We start from the raw sequence: 16,532 nt of genomic DNA, 5'->3' as shown, positions 1-16,532 counted from the left end.
ACAAAAATTATTGAGATAAATCATATATCTAAATGTAAAAGCTAAAACCATAAAGCTTTTAGAGGAAAACAAGGAAAACATCAAAGAATATATTCTTGATTTGAGGGCAGGCAAAGATTCTCAGATCACAGAAAGTAATAACCTTAAAAGAAATTTTTAAATGATATATTAGACTTCATCAAAACTAAAGATATGTGCTCATCAAAAAACACCTTTCAGAAAATGAATAGGCAAGGTGCAGATTTGGAGAAAATATTCACAATACATATATCTGACCAAACACTGGTATCCAGAATACATAAAGATTTCCTACTACCTAAAAATAAAAAGACAAGCAGTCCAATTAAAAGTGGCAAAAAATTTGGACAGTTCACAAGAGAAGATATACAAATGGTAAATAAGTACATGAAAAAGTATATAACTTTATTAGTCATCAGTGAAATGAAAATTAAAACCACAATAAAATGCCATTATAGACTTACCAGAAAGGCTAAAATTAAAAACAATTATGGCACCAAACATTTGTGACATTGTGAAGCAACGAAAACTGTAATAGTTACTTCGTAGGAAACTAAAATGGTACAGTCACACAGGAAAAAAAAATCTTATAATTTCTTGTAAAGCTAAATATACACTGACCTTTTGACCAGTAATTCTAATACTATGTATTAGCTCAAGAGAAGTATAAGTATATGTTCACAAAAATACTTAAACAAAAATGTTCATAGCAGTAATTCATAAAGCCCCAAACTGGAAACACAAGCATGTTGATCAATAGGAGAACGGATAATCCTGTGGTATAATCCCACAATGGAATACTACTCATCAATTGAAAGGAAAAACTTATATACCCAACATGAATGAATCTCAAATGTATTATGCTGGTTGAAAGAAGCCTTACACAGAAGAGTATATATTGTATAATTTAATTTATATGAAATTCTAAACAGGTAAAACTAATTCCTGGTGGAAAAATTAGAACAGTAGTTGTCTCTAGGGTTGGTGGTAGGTGTCTCTGGGAAGAGGCATGGGGGAACTTTTTGGGGTGATGATATATTAAGATATACTTCCAATTGAGAAATAACCAAATTGTCATTTTAAGCTAGTAAGTTTTGGGGTGATTTGGTAGGCAAGATTAGATTACCAAACAGAATCTATGTCCAAATAAGTATTAGAAATACAGTTATAAAAAAAAAAAAAAAAAAGAAATACAGTTATAGTAATATGGAAAAATATAAGTAGTGCTGCTTGGAAAAGTAACTGCATTTTGTAAATGTAATAATTTATTACTTATAATGTAATTAAAACCCTTTAATACATGAACAAAAACAAGCAAACTGAGGTAAGCACATACTCAATTCATTTTCTTACATAGTGGAGAGTTAAAAGATACAGTTTCAATTTTGTCTTTATTAATTAGAGATATACTGATTAAAGAATGCTTTTGTAAAAGGAGCATGATAAATAACTTTCACTTCACTGAAGTAAAACAAATCAAGCAAAATATAATACATATAGTAGAATTCAGAAAAAGCAAAACACAATAAAGTAAAAATTCAGAAAGAATAAGATAATAGACTTAAAACCAAACACCTTATTTAAAAAAAAAAAAGATTCTCAGACTGTATTAAAAAATTAAATTCAGATGTATGAATTTATAGGAAATATGCCTAAAACAAAATTAACCAGAAATAATAAAAATAAAAGAATGAGTAAGGAATTATCAGTTTAAACGTATATCCTTTAGAAAAGACTTACCTAAAACCCCAGTTTACACCCCCTGCTAGATGCTTTTATGACGTCCTATATTTTTTCTGCACAGAATTTATCACAACTGATTAGATTCTGATTTGCGAGACTTTTTTGTTTGTTTGTTTACTTCACATTCTAAGCTCTGTAAGGAAAGGCACCAGCTCTGTTTTGCTCACTGCTTTATCTCCAGTGCCCAGCACAGTGCTTAGAACATAAGAAATACTCATTGAATAGACGTATTCTTAAAATACAATAAATAAAAAAAATAGAAGCACAGATGACAACATTAAGTTCAAACTAAGTAGATTTCAAAGTAAAAAGCAATCAAATAAAACAAAAGAGTAATTTTGAATCTGTCAAAGAAACAATTCTCAGTTGTAAATCTGTTTTTGCAAAAAATATGGAATCAAAAATATATAAAGCAAGAAATATTAGCAATTCAAAGAGAAGATTGACAGACTATAAAAATATTCAACTCCCTTCCTGACAAAATATCATGACATTACAAAGAAAAGTTAATATCTAATAGATCCATATCAGCAGTGGAAAGTAAAAGGAATTGGCCAGAGGTTTCCACTTCCTGATAGGATAAAGAAGATCTTAAAAGACTGCTACCCCCTTCATAACAATAAGAAAAAAGACAAAATAAATCTGTCATTTTAAAGCTGTCAAAGAGTGAGTGGTGGACAGAGAAACCCAAATGAACTACATTCCAGTCAAGAGACAGCCTTTATAGATGAACGGAAAGCAGGGGTTGCTTTCATACCTGGGACCAGTTGCTTACAGTAGGACGATGAGCCTATCATCAGTAGAGTGACTGCTGAAAGGGGGAAAACGAGCCAAATTTTTAATAACAGGGTGGGCTGGCACAGCATATAGGTATCTACAGCCACAGATGCAAAAGGAAATTTCTCAGCTTGAAATAACTCCTCCATGGGAAGTTTCCCATGAAAGTGGTGGTGCGTGCAGAGCTGGAAAATCGAAATCTTATATTCGTGTACATTAGTTAGGTTTTAGGCCCTGATGGAGTTGAATCTAGAAGTCAACTGAAATGAACTTTAAGCTACAACTCAAATGCCTTCAACTCAAATCCTGAACAGAGCCTGAGTATTTGGGGTTGGGTTGAAGGGCAAAAGGAGATCTCCATAATCTCTTCTGAGACCAGAAATAAAGGGAAACTAACAAAAGCTCTGCCTGTTTTCAGCTAAGCACCACAGATGGTTGAATTTGAATGATCAACCCTTCATGCTAGCGGCCTGACATAAAAAAAATTACATATCCTATCTGGAAAAACAGAACGCAACAAAAAATATTATTTAGCTCAAACGGTACCCACTAAAACCTTTATCTACTCTTGTTTTTCTATACAAGATGTTTCACATGCAATAAATATTTATGAAGACAGGCAAAGAAACAGAAAAATGTGATCCCTCACCAAGAAAAGAAATACTCAATAGAGGCAGAGTCATCAATGCCCCTGATGTTAGAAATAAAGATGAGTGATATAAAATAACTTGTGAAGAATTGTAGGTTAAAAATTTAGAGGAAAAGTTAGACATAATAACAGTTGGGACATTTCAGCAGAGAAACCAAAGCTTATAAAAGAACTAAGTCAAAATGTCTAGAACTGAAACATATAATATTAATACAACAGAGTACAATAAAATATCAGAAATGGATGGACTTTATAGAAGACTAGAAAAAAGAAAGAATCAGCAAACTCTAAGAAAGTTCAGTAGAAACCGCCCCCCCCAAACTGAAGCATAAAGGAAAAAAGAATGAAAACATTACAAGTGTCAGAGATCTGGGGGCCAATATCACACGATTCAACGTACATGTAACTGGGCCCAGAAAGACAGAAATAAAGAAAGATAAATATTTGAAGAGATATTAGCCAACTATTTTCCAAAATTAATGAAAGCTATCAACCCTTGGATCCAAGAAAATCAGTGAAACCCAAGAAAAAGAAATACAAAGAAAAACACACCTAGACACATCATAGTCAAATGACTGTAAAACCAAGATTAAAAAGAAAATGTTAAAAGCAGTGAGAAATAAAGACACATTACATTTACAAGAATAATGGCAGATTTTTCATTAGTAACAGTGGAATCCAGAAGACAGCCTTTAAAAAGGCTGAAAGAAAAAAGAAAAAGAAAAAATTGTCAACCCAAATGATAAGGTGGTAAGCTCTAAGCAGTAGGTTACCACTGATTTTGATTTCTGATTTTACATCTTCTATAACCATAATACATTGTTTAAACTTAAAAACACTTAAAAATATAAGAAAAAAATTATATCATATAGGGGTCATATTTAGTATAAAAGAATCATAAGAAAACAATTTGATTAATCTTTATCCTTATTACCAAAGACTTAAATGGTAAGCACTATGTTTTTGCTAGTGTAAAATATTTCTATCTGAAGATCAACCAACACAACAGAGATTTTATAAGACAATAGCCCTTTTGTAAAGAGATTAAAGGAAAGGAACAATCACATCTCTTGGGGGCACATCAGGAAACATTAAAGGAAGAGGTGAAATTTGAGGTTTGTTAAAAGGTTTTACAAGCAAATGGAGAAAAGACCCAGAGTGGGAATCTCTGGATATTTCTGAGAAACACATAATAATAGAGATTTTTTTCCTAGATGGAGGCAGTGAAAACTAAGGTAAAAAGAATATTGATGTCAATAGTGGAGGATCTTGAAAGGTCTAATTTGTAGGCAATGGGAAGGCACTGATTTTTTTTAGAGCACAGAAGAGATACGGCCAATATTATACTTTAGGAAAACAAATCCGTACATTGTGAGTACCATGGGTGGGGAAAGAAGAAACTAGAGCCAGGATTATCAGCTTGAATAAGCAGCATTAATACAGGAAAGAGAAAATAAAGACCTGAACTACAGAGATGGCAGTGAAAAAGGAGATACTGCAGGAACCAGATTGACTGAACCTGGCAAATGGCTGGATGTGGAAAGCCAGGGAGAAGAGAAGTTAATGATAAACCACTGTGAATGAAAACATCATACCAATATTCTATTAATAACATATATACATATTTTTTAATAGGGATTGTAACCGTTACATATGTTAAGTCTGAACTTTGGACATACATAAAAGAAGAGTTAGTTGGAAATGAAAGTCTGAAGCTTCAAAGAGAGAGAAAGAGAGAGAAAGAGTGAACTAGGAATACATATTGGAGGTCATCTCAGTTAAAGGAGAGGTGACAATGGAAGCCATCAGAAGGAGTCAAAGATAAATGGGTATTTAAAGCAAGGAGGAGATAGCACCCTTTAGCCTCACCTCATTTCATCTACTGTCTTCAACCTAATTTAACAAATATTTATAAAGGAAGTACTGATATCCAATACTGTGGTTGCTTTTTGTGAAAGAAAGACTTGGAGAAATTAACCCACAAATAGATCACTCTGTGCCAATGGTTCTCACCTTGCACTGTGCATTAGAATCACATGGAGAACTTTTTGTAAATACATATGCTCAGTCTCTATTTCCAGAGATTTTGATTCAATCAGTTTAGAAAAGGGTGCAGGCATCAATATTTTTTAAAAGCACCCTGTTGATTCTAATGTGTGGGCTATGCTAGAATACCCCAAAAGCCCAATCAGCATGTCAACTGTGAGACTTTTCTTTGGGCAACAGAAAGCAGCAAGTGAAAAGTTGAAGCTCACACTATCTGTTTAGTTGGTCTTTACTGGCTATTCAAAGAAGTTCAAGAAATTTGGCATGATTATTTTCTTAGTGTCTTTTTAAAAGCCACAATTTGATCATAAATTTATAAACCAGCTCAATAAGAGCCTGGAATTTTCACAGAGAACAGCTTCCAGAGTTTTTTTTTCCTTTCTTTCTTTTTTTAAGTAACTTACGATGTAGTAGTGGCTACAATGGGGAACTAATTACTACATAATCATTTCAAGAGAGCAATTAATTTGTGTTTCCTTTTTTTCTTTTCTCCAAAAGAAGTGTTTACATAATCCAACATATTGTCAGTAAAGAAGAATTTACAAGTGGGAACAATTCCATTTCTGCTGATATGTTACATTTGGCTTTGTAATTGAGAACCTGGATCCATTGTACCTACAAATAAACATGGGTCTTCCCAGGCCTGACACTTATCATTCAGACAATCATTGGATCATGGTCTGACAGTAACTTGGTCTGGAAAAAATCATTTTGATAGACAAAATAGGATGTTTAAATGAGACTCTGTCTGAGTTTATAGTTGAGACCAACAGGTATCACATTCTAAAGGGAGTGCTAAGGCCATCTAGGCCTTCTATGTAGGACTTGGAAAGAAGATGCCCCTGCCTCCAAGTTAAGGTGCTGGTTTCCCAACTCTGCACTGTGTAAAAAGGGTAACAGTTCATGAGAGCCCCATATTGAGGATTTCTTAGGGTTTCTTGAGAGTTCCTTCCAGAGAACCACTTGTAGGACCTACAGTGTATTTCCCCAGAGTATAGTGTGGGAACAGAGACTGGTACCTGATTCATGCCTAAAAATTCCAAAAGTTAGTGGGCAGGAGAAGAGAGCTGCTTTGCAGAAGACTTGCATTTCAATCTAATGGTTGAAGACATGTGAGTTTTCCCATGGACCAAATGGACCTATGAAAGATACCCAGGCTTAAAAGGACTTTGACATGGAAGCAACCCAAGTGTCTATCAGTAGATGAATGAATGAACACAAGGTGGTATATACTTACGATAGAGTATTAACCAGCCTTAAAAAGAAAATTCTGACACGTGCTACAACATGGATGAGTCTTAAAGACACTATGCTAAGTGAAATAAGCCAGTTACAAAAGGACAAGTACTGTATGATTCTGCTCATATGAAGTATCTTGAGTAGTGAAATTCATAGACATAAAGTAGAATGGTGGTTGCCATGGGCTGCATGGAAGGAAGAATGAGGAGTTGGGGGTCAATGGGCACAGAGTTTCAGTTTGGGAAGATGAAAAAGTTCTGGCGATGTATGGTGGTGATGGTTGCACAACAATGTGAATGTACTTAATGCCACTGAACTGTATGCTTAAAAACAGTAAATTTTATGTTGTGTCTGTTTTACCACAATTAAAAAAAGAAACAAAAACAGGCCCTGACCAAGAGAATTTCCTGGAAGAGTGAGATGATCCCCACAGAGGAAGGGTCTGGATGGGCCCCTGGAAGCCAGGGGCTGAGAGGGGATTATAACCTGTCAGTCAGGAGAGGCAAACCCACATCAGGGATGGCTATCAGGAGACTGCTAGCCCCGAGAGTCCTCTAAGAATTTATAAAAGCAACTCATGATAAAAAGAGAATGCTGATGTCTGATATAGAGAGCCCTGAAACCAACTTAGGACAGCATCAGTCTTGTAAGGCTTTGCCCTCTCATCCAACCTCCTTGCACCTGTGTTAGGGGAGGAAGTGAAGTGAGGAAGAGTCACAAAGCCCACTATGACCCTCTCCTGACCATAGGCTTCTAATCCTGGGCAAGGGGAAAAGCTCAGAGACTATTTAACACCTGAGTATGTCAGAAGAGCTGTGCAATCTACCAGACTTCACTCAAGAGTAGGGAAGATTGATTCAACAGAGTAGGTTTAAAGGAAGAGGGGTGACAAAGAATCAAATGGCATTCTGCTGGCATCCTAGAAGTCTAACTTCTTTAATCACCCAGTTAGAGAGAAATCTCTCCTTGGAGCTTAGAGGATTGCTCACGGAGAATCATCCGTTTCACTTCTCTCCTTCTTCCCCACCTTCAGGAAGCCAGACTGGTCTCTTAATCATCATCTAAGGAAATACCCCAGGGAACACAGTATCTGGGAAGAGGTCCCACACCCAAATAAATAAATAACAATTTTCTACTCATGGCTTATAAAGGGGGAAGGGAATACAGAGGTGCTGCTATGTGGCCAGCAAGACTGTCACTAAAATGACTGCCAGTTCCTCCATCACAGCCCTAGCTTTCCCCTTCTGCAATGTTGATGTGGCAGACCAAAATAATTATTTGTGGCTGCATGCATTCATTTATTCAATACACTTTTATTGAGTACCATTATATATAAAACACCAAAAGGAATAAAAGATAGCTAAGACATGAACATATGCTTTGATGGACATATGTTCTAGTGGAGGAAAACATACAGACTCACCATCAACTGTAATATAGGTCAAAGAGAGGAACAAATAACCATGAGATTAGAAGGTTTATAAAGAGAAGGTTACATTTAAATTAAGCTTTGAATGATGGGACAATTTTGAGGGAAGATGGCATAATTGGAACAGAATAACTAAAGTGGAGAGGATGTTAGAGGGAAGATCAGAGGGCAGAGAAGCAGGTGGCTGATTTGTAGACTATGAAGTAGTTGAGTTTGTAATTTGCACAGAATACTCTGAAAAGAGAAATGAGGGCCGGGGGCAGGAAGATAGTTTGGTATGAGATTTCCAAGGGCCTCAAAGGCCAGAAGTTTGTACTTTAATAGGTAATGGGGGAGTAATTTAAGGTCTACGAGTGGGTGAATGATGCAATGTAAAATGTGGTTTAGAAAGAACAAATAGAAGGCTATTACAATTGCTCAGTCAAGAGGTAATGAAGCCCTTGAGTAGGATGGTTGCCGTGGCAACTGGAAAGGAGGAAAGGGATGGGAGAGGTTTTGGGGAGGTAGAATAAATGGGGCTTGGCTCCTGATTGCATATGCCCTTTCCACACCCTCTGTTTGACCTTCATTCCTTCCCTCTTTTGATCATAAAGGTGTATAATGTGTCCCTTAATACCCTGACTTATATTTCCTGGAAAATTTCTCATCAGTGTTAGGTAAGCCTTCATTTGCAGTATCTATGAAAGACTCCCCAAAGGACAATTCTTGATGTTCAAAATGAAGAAGTAATATTCTACATCTACATTCCTGCTTTAATTTCTCTGTATTCTAGACTTACAGGTAAAGTTTTACCCCTTTTATCCTAGGATCCTTACTGTCAGGAAATGTAAGCACACATCAGTACATTTCTCATGAAGCTCCTGCTGCTCATGCAAAATGGAAATCAGGATCATAAAAGTAAAGTTATTAAAAATGATAGTAAATTCCTTTCTTTGTTCCGTTATTCAGCTTTAGGAGCATCTCTGTTCTCTACGAGCCTCAGAGTATCAATTTTATATATTTAGGAACAAAAGAACTTAACAATATTCGTATTCATGTACAATATTTATAAATACATAATTCTAAAGTACAGATCTATCCAGAAGTTAATGTATACTATAGTATAGGTAGATCTCATTCCAGAGTTTGAGTTCAGTAGCTCTCAACATATCGTTTTTTGTCTTCATAAAATTCTGAGATAAGAAATCCTTCCAGAGGAAATTCCCTGGTGGTCCAGTGTTTAGGACTCTGCGACTTCACTGCCGAGGGCCTGGGTTTGATCCTTGGCTGATCCCTGGTTGGGGAACTAGAATCCCACAAACCGCGTGGTGTGGCCAAAAAAAGAAATCCTTCCAGATATTCTTGCATATGGATTCCTGGGCTAGGGACTGAGGTGATACCACCTGATTATTAGAGTCGAGAGTTTGGTATCTGGTGGGGCAGGGGTTGAGTGGAGGTGGGAGAGACAAAACCAAGATGGCAACACTTGAATTCTGACTGGGAACGCTACTTTTGACACTGACACAAATAAAGCACACAGAACATACAAGGCCACACAAATAAGTCAGCTTCTGAAAAGTGAGATTGTCACAAGGCTCACAATTGGGCTGGAAATTTGGGAGTGTCAGTAATAATTTTTGTGTCTAAGGACAGAAGGTATCTGAGTTATACAAACAAGGGGGTGTACACTATGAACCCAAATGAACAATTCATGGGTGAGGAGACTGTGACTACATTAGCACAGGGAGGGGTGCATAATGACAGAATCAGTTTCCCCCATCTGAGTCACATATCTTCATAGAGAGGTTTTGTTCTTATGGTAATAAAAGTTGTGAATTTCCAGAATATCTATACATATTCAAAATACGTTCATAATACATTTTACATCCTGACAAATTCATTTTGGATCATCTCTTTTAATAATCCTAATATTTAAAATTTGTATTTAACTGTACACCGTACATGGCTGGGCTTCAAGGAATCTGTGAACTCCCTGAAATTATATGTAAAACTATGTGTGTATGTATATTTTTCTAGAGCGGGTCTCTAGCTTTCATCAAACTCAAACCTATAACTCTAAAATGATTAAGACCCAATGAATAGATAATTAAAAATTGAGGACCTTTTTCCCCTCATAAAATCAGGGCTTTTTAGCATAAATTCTGACATAAATATTGTACTTACATCAAGAGCCACAGATTGCTTGGCCCACGACTTCTTCACTTGATCATACATAATTGTATTGTTGATGCCAAGGCCACAAAAGATGACAAAAGCCTAGGAAAGAGAAAGCTCACTAACTGAAAATTGCAATAACTCATTGGCATAATCTAATATAAAAGCAGGCAGTCATCAGGAATGGGCCTTAAATATAATTTTATTGTATACAGAGGTAGGCCTTAGGGAAATATGTACATTAAAATTCTTAATTACTATTGTCATGTAACAACTTTATCGCTCACATTGCACATGAGAAAAATTATTAATTTAATGTCATTGTGAAGAAATGACTTTAAATACATTTAAAAACGTACAGTCCGTTTAAATGCATTCTTTATTTAGGTTGTGAACTGATTTTAGTAATTTCATCCCATTTAACCAACAGCCACCTCTTTCAGCAGCTAGGCTATAAAATATTTTGGTAAGGAAACCAAGTGAGTGTAAATGAAGTAAATGTTAAGGGGACAGAGGATTCAGATTTAGAACCAATTAGTAAAGAAGCCCTGATGTAGCCTCAACTGGAGAAAAAAAATCATGGGGTTTTCATGTTGGCTACTGGTACAAAGTCTACTAGGCAGCCTGTTCAAGGCTAACCTCTCTAGCTAGAGGGCAGACTGGAGTAAACGGAAGCTTGTAAACATAAGAAAGGTGATGGCAGTACGCCTGGCAGAGCTGGCTAGAGGTCTCATGACTGAACACACACAAACAAGACAAAGATAAGACAACACTTTGGAGAGAAGAGCAAGGCAATTCAACTCTGTAAAAAACAATCAAGTAGGGTAAAAACATCTGATTCATGAAAAAAGAGAATCAAATCTTACCTAAACATTGATATATTCTTTAAATCTTCCTTTAAATTTCATCACACTGTCAAAGTATAATGATTAATAAATGTCAAATAATAATTATTTATCCTTCCTAATGGGGGCAAGCTGTAACCAGGAGACTACTGGTGACTCAGCTGTAACCCCTGGTTCACAAATTTATTTTCTTACCTCAAAAAGTCGTTGATCTGCGTCATCGAAAGGTTTCCCATCAAGTCTATTTAACACTTGAGCCACTCCTGTGAGAAGAGGTTGGGATATGTGGTCATTTTCGGTGCTGGACACCGTGTTCCTACAATATAGTAAGATGACTCTATGCTCCTTTAAGTGCACACACTCAGCTTAATCCCTGGTTACTCTCACGCCTGCTGCCTCCGTGAGAGCAGATCTGAGGTGTACAGGGATGCAGTCTATTTTCCAGCTATGATATCCAGACCAGGTCTCAGGGAAGCCTGGAGTTCTACCAGGCATCAATCAGATTCCCTAAAAATGGTTTTCAAGATGACTGTGCACAATAATTGATGTATCTGGCATACACATATATACACAATTATATACTTATACACATATACATATACATACTTGAATATCTATAACTGTATGTATATATAAACACATATATACATGCAATATATTTTAAAAATTAATTATATATAAATTAAAATATATAAAAATATAATGTACATAATTATATAAATATAAAAAATTTTAAATATATATAACTAAATTTTTTTTTCAATTATCTGAAGCACAGCGCTTGAGTTCAGGCAGCATGGCATAGTGATTAAGAACATAGGCTCTGGAGTTAGACTGTCTTGGTTTGAATTTTCAACTCCACCATTAGTAGTGTTACCATGAGCATGTTACCTAACATTTTTAACACTGAATTTCCTCATCAGTAAAATGAGGATTAAAATGTTAACTGTCTCAGTGGGTTATGAAGATTAAATGAGATAACATTTGATTAATGTTTGGAAAGCATATTGTTCCACACGGAGAGAACATTCAAGAAATGTTAGGAATTATGATACAGTTAACTTTCAAAGCAAGGTTAGTTTTGTTGCCTGCTCCCAATGGGGTTAAACTAGTTTTAACAAATTTAACTTGTGTGTGTCTTCTTTCCAAAGTTCATTTCCAGCATTATACCAGATGTTTGGGGCACGACTATCAAAGCACACAAGTCTAACTGGAAAAATTCAACAATCTTGAAAACCATTCCCTTGTATCCCTATTTAGTATAAACAAAAATGACTGTAATTCTAAAGCATGCTTGTATTTTTTAAAACACCTAACTTCGCATCAGGGAGGTAAGTCGTCATATGCTAGAAGAATGTATAATAAAATACAAAGCTTTTAGTGTGTAACAGGCAAACTACAGTCTTAGTTTTGAAAGAATAACAGATGTTTACTGTTAGAAATGAAATGTAGGACTGCATGTGAGATTGCCATTGGACATCTACAGATAACGTATGGTGTTTCTTATGAAATTTCTCTTCTCTTTAAACTTAAATATTATATATTTTGGGAATTCCCTGGCGGTCCAGTAGTTAGGACTCCACGCTTCCAGTGCAGGGGGCAGGGGTTCTCTGGTCAGGGAACTAAGATCCCGCATGCTGCACAGCGTGGCCAAAAAAAAACAAAACACCTTAAATATATTTAAAATTCTACCCATGATGTAATTCAATGCTTTGTACTAGGGGCTCAAATTCTCAAATCTTAGAATATACTTTATGTTCAACAATGTATTAGTATTTTCTGCAAATTAAGCAAACTGATGAAAAAATTCTCTTAGAATTCAAGTCTTAACAATATTTACAGAATACTGAATCCTTTGGTAAGTCCAATATCTTAGAGTTTAAGAGGCAACCTTAGGGTGAAGCAAAGAGAGGCAAATAGTTACATTAGTTACCAAATGTATTAGTTACCTTATGTCTCTTAGAAAAATAACACATTTTCATTGTGTTTAAATAACTAATGTCTCCATCCTTCTTGACTTTAACAACTGGCCCCTTCTCACCTAGACTTCTTTCTTAGGTTTGAGATTTTCTAACTGAATTTTCAAGGAAAGGAAAGGAGCAGGGAGGGAGAGAAAAATTGGAAACTGCTTTGGTCCACAATTCCCTTATTCAGGAATTGGACCTATTTTGGAACCATCCAGGCAGAAAGACACATGTACAGTATATGCCTAACAATGCACGTCCTTTCTTCCTTTGCATTTACTCCACGTGTAAAAGCATAGATGTAAATATATAGATGTACTAGGAGTTAAGAAGCCCGAGTTTTACTTGGGACTCTGCTACTAACTCACTTTGTGACCTTATGCAAGTCTTTTCTCTCTCTTTGGGCCTCAGTTTCCACACAGTAAGATAAAAGAGTTCAGTTAGCTGCTTTCTGAAATCCCCTCCAACTTCAAAACGATTGGTTCTTATTTAAAGGAATAAATATTTGTTCATTGTCCTGATTAACACTGATTCATCAGGAGTCTTCACTTACGAGATTACACAAGAGTATGAGACATAAGTTGATGAGTCCTGGACAAAAAAAGGGGAACATTTAAAAAAGAGATGGATGTATTTTAAAGTAAATTGTACTTCTTTATAAAAGAAGTTTGAACTATTTAGGTAATGTCTTACCAATTATTTGGTGGTTGCTATTCCAAATAGGTACGCAGAGAACCGATCTTATGTGAAAACCAGATATCTGTTCAGCCTAGGATAAAAGAAATTAACTAAAATTAAATATTATACACCCATTTCTGACATATAGCTTACCACTCTTCATAACAGATATTTAAAAATAACTTTTAAAAAGACATATTATAATCTAATTGTAATGCATATACTCACCTGTCTCTTTTCATTTAAAACATCACAATGCACATCCCAAGGAAATCATGCCCTAACCAAATATGAATCAACCAATAAACCCTACACCCGCACTACCTCTCCCAACCCCTGCACCCACATAAAGCTGAGTGTAAAACTATCTTGATCACGATCACACCACCAGACAAGAATTCCAGCAACTGTTTCTGCTCTGAGTATTTAAAGCATTTTAATTAAACCAGTGGTCAATATTTCTCTTTGAGCACATCTTTTAGTAAAAAAATTGAGTCTATAATGCTGTTATATGTGTATTTACTTTTTTAAAATTTATTGAAGTACAGTTGATTTACAATGTTGTGTTAATTTCTGCTGTACAGCAAAGTGATTCAGTTATACATATGTATACATTCTTTTTTTTAAGATTCTTTTCCATTCTGGTTTATCACAGGATACTGAATATAGTTCCCTGTGCTATACAGTAGGACCTTGTTGTTTATCCATGTATTTACTTTTAATATTCTATATTTCTAACATTACTGATTTATTACATATGTTGCAAAATCATATAAAAATAAAAGTCTCGAAAGATAAGATAAGATAAGGGTTCAGCAATCTTTCTGTACCCTAACAGATTGTCAGGAGATGATATATATGAAATACAAAAGTATAATTATCAGCATCAGACAAATGTCATTCAGTAACAAGCTCCACTTAATATTAAAACCAATGATCTATATTTGAATTGCTAGATAACAGCTACTAAAGACTGAAAGGGTGTTAGTGAATTGATATGACCTTGGTTTCTAGTGAGAAAGGTCAACCTGTCATCCCAATCCAATCAGAGAAAAAATAAAACATTGAGGTTCTAGATTATGGTTATTGGGATAAAAGATTTTTTTATATTTTAAAACATTTACTGTAGAAGTTAAGAGCTACATATTTGTTGAAGTTGGAAGTTAATTTATACACCTAAATTTTATATTTGGATTTTTATATTTGGATTTTTTTTTGGTTTTCCTCTGAGGAATTAATTTTTCAGATATCTTCTACTCTTGATACCAGTTTGTTTTTTAAAGTAATTTTTTGATCTTTTCCTTGAAATCTTTCCCTATTCCTAGCTCATGAAGATATTCTCCTATTATTTCCCTAGAATCTTTATTGTTTTAACTATTACTTTTAGAGTTACAATCCAACTGAAAATAATTTTTGAGTATAGTGTGAGCTGAGAGTCAAGATTCTTTTTTTTTTTTTTTTCTTGGTGGATATCCAACTGGACCAGAACTAATTCTGCAGGGCAGGGGAAAATGCCTCTCCCCCCCACTATCTGGTACCACTTTTTTCATTAATCATGTGTCCATATATGTATGGATCTGTTTCTGGACTCTGTTCTACTTCATTGATTTATGTGTCTACCCGTATACCAATACCATACTGCTGTGAATAATAAAGTCTTATAATACATCTTGGTATCTGGTGGTGTAATTTCTCCAACTTTTTCCTTCTTTAAGATTGTCTTGACCATTGTTGGCCCTTAGCATTTCCATATTAATTTTAGAATCAACTTGAAGTACACACACACACACACACACACACACACACACACACACTGCTGAGATTTTTATTAGGATTCTATTGAATTTATCAGTCAATTTGGGACAAATTTGACATATTTACATCATTGAGTCTCTCAATCTATAATATCCCTCTATTTAGAGTTCTTAAAAATTTCTCTAAGCCAACTTTTATAGTTTTCTATGCAGAAGTCTTACATATAATTTGTTATATTTGTACCAGGTGTTTTAAAAGTTTGTGTTATTATAAATGGTATTATTATTTTCTAATGCTTTTAATTGACATATAGAGACATAATTGATTTTTGTATATTGAACTTGGATCCATCAATCTTGCTAAATTCAATTATTAACTTTAATATCTGTAGTGCTTTGGATTTTCTAGGCATATTATCATGTCATCTTACTCTTCAATTCTATGCCTCTTAATATGTGATTTTAGATCATGTGATTTTTTTCTTTTTCCATTTGTTAAGAGCATAAATTACATCAATTGATTTTTGAGAATTCCAGAAAAAAACAAAAAAAGCCAAAAGCCTGGACATAAATCATTCATCAATGCACTCTTTCATTATATATTTATTTACCACCTCCTATGCACCAGACACATTGCTGGGTATTAAGGATATAAAAATGAATTCAAACAGTTATTACCCTTGAGGAGCTCACAGTCTAGTCAAGACAGAAGTAGTTAAGATAAAATAAGTGTCCAAGTAAAGAACGTTCAGAATACCACAGAAAAGCCAGCAACTGACTGTGTTTAGAGAAATCTGGAGCAGTTTTAGCTCCTTAAAAGTGGATCTTCAAAGATGAGGGTGACAATGATGATGACAAGATAACATTTACTAGATGCTCACTTGATATCAGGCACCTTGTTCTGCACTTTCACATGCATTATTGCATACACTTACTCAAACAACCCTATGAAGTAGGTACTGTTAACATCTTCCCTTATCAGATAAGACCTAGAGAGACTGACTGCTTTGAAAGTGGAAAGATTGGTTCAAAGGAAGCCAATCACAAACACATCCATCAAAGTTATCTTCCAAAAGAACAAAGTGGTTTTCTTCCTCTCCCTAAGGAGAGTCTGAATAACAGCAATGTCAGTGAGCACAAAGAGAAGGAAGTCAATTTTAGAGAGGCCTGGAAGGTGTAATCTATAGACTTGGGCTGGCCTGAGTAGCACTAGGATGCTTGGGTGTGTCTTGTTTT

General features: G+C 35.1%; 1 protein-coding gene across 2 annotated transcripts in view; it reads right to left on the bottom strand.

Moving 5' to 3' along the window:
- PDE11A (phosphodiesterase 11A) overlaps positions 1-16,532 on the bottom strand; it is a 419,722-nt gene that overhangs the window by 172,100 nt on the left and 231,090 nt on the right. For both annotated transcript variants that reach the window (XM_027127261.1, XM_027127271.1), the window contains 3 exons: positions 13,558-13,633; positions 11,096-11,163; positions 10,065-10,157 (listed from right to left, as the gene is read on the bottom strand). In XM_027127261.1, the coding sequence (XP_026983062.1) occupies positions 10,065-10,157; positions 11,096-11,163; positions 13,558-13,633 (237 nt within the window). The remainder of the gene's footprint in view (positions 1-10,064; positions 10,158-11,095; positions 11,164-13,557; positions 13,634-16,532) is intronic.

Source organism: Aethalodelphis obliquidens, unplaced genomic scaffold (assembly GCF_003676395.1).
Source record: "Aethalodelphis obliquidens isolate GAN/ISIS:26980383/991018 unplaced genomic scaffold, ASM367639v1 scaffold2, whole genome shotgun sequence".
NCBI lineage: Eukaryota > Metazoa > Chordata > Mammalia > Artiodactyla > Delphinidae > Aethalodelphis > Aethalodelphis obliquidens.
The sequence above is the reverse complement of the archived record's forward strand: the minus strand, read 5'-3'. Positions and strand labels throughout refer to the sequence as shown.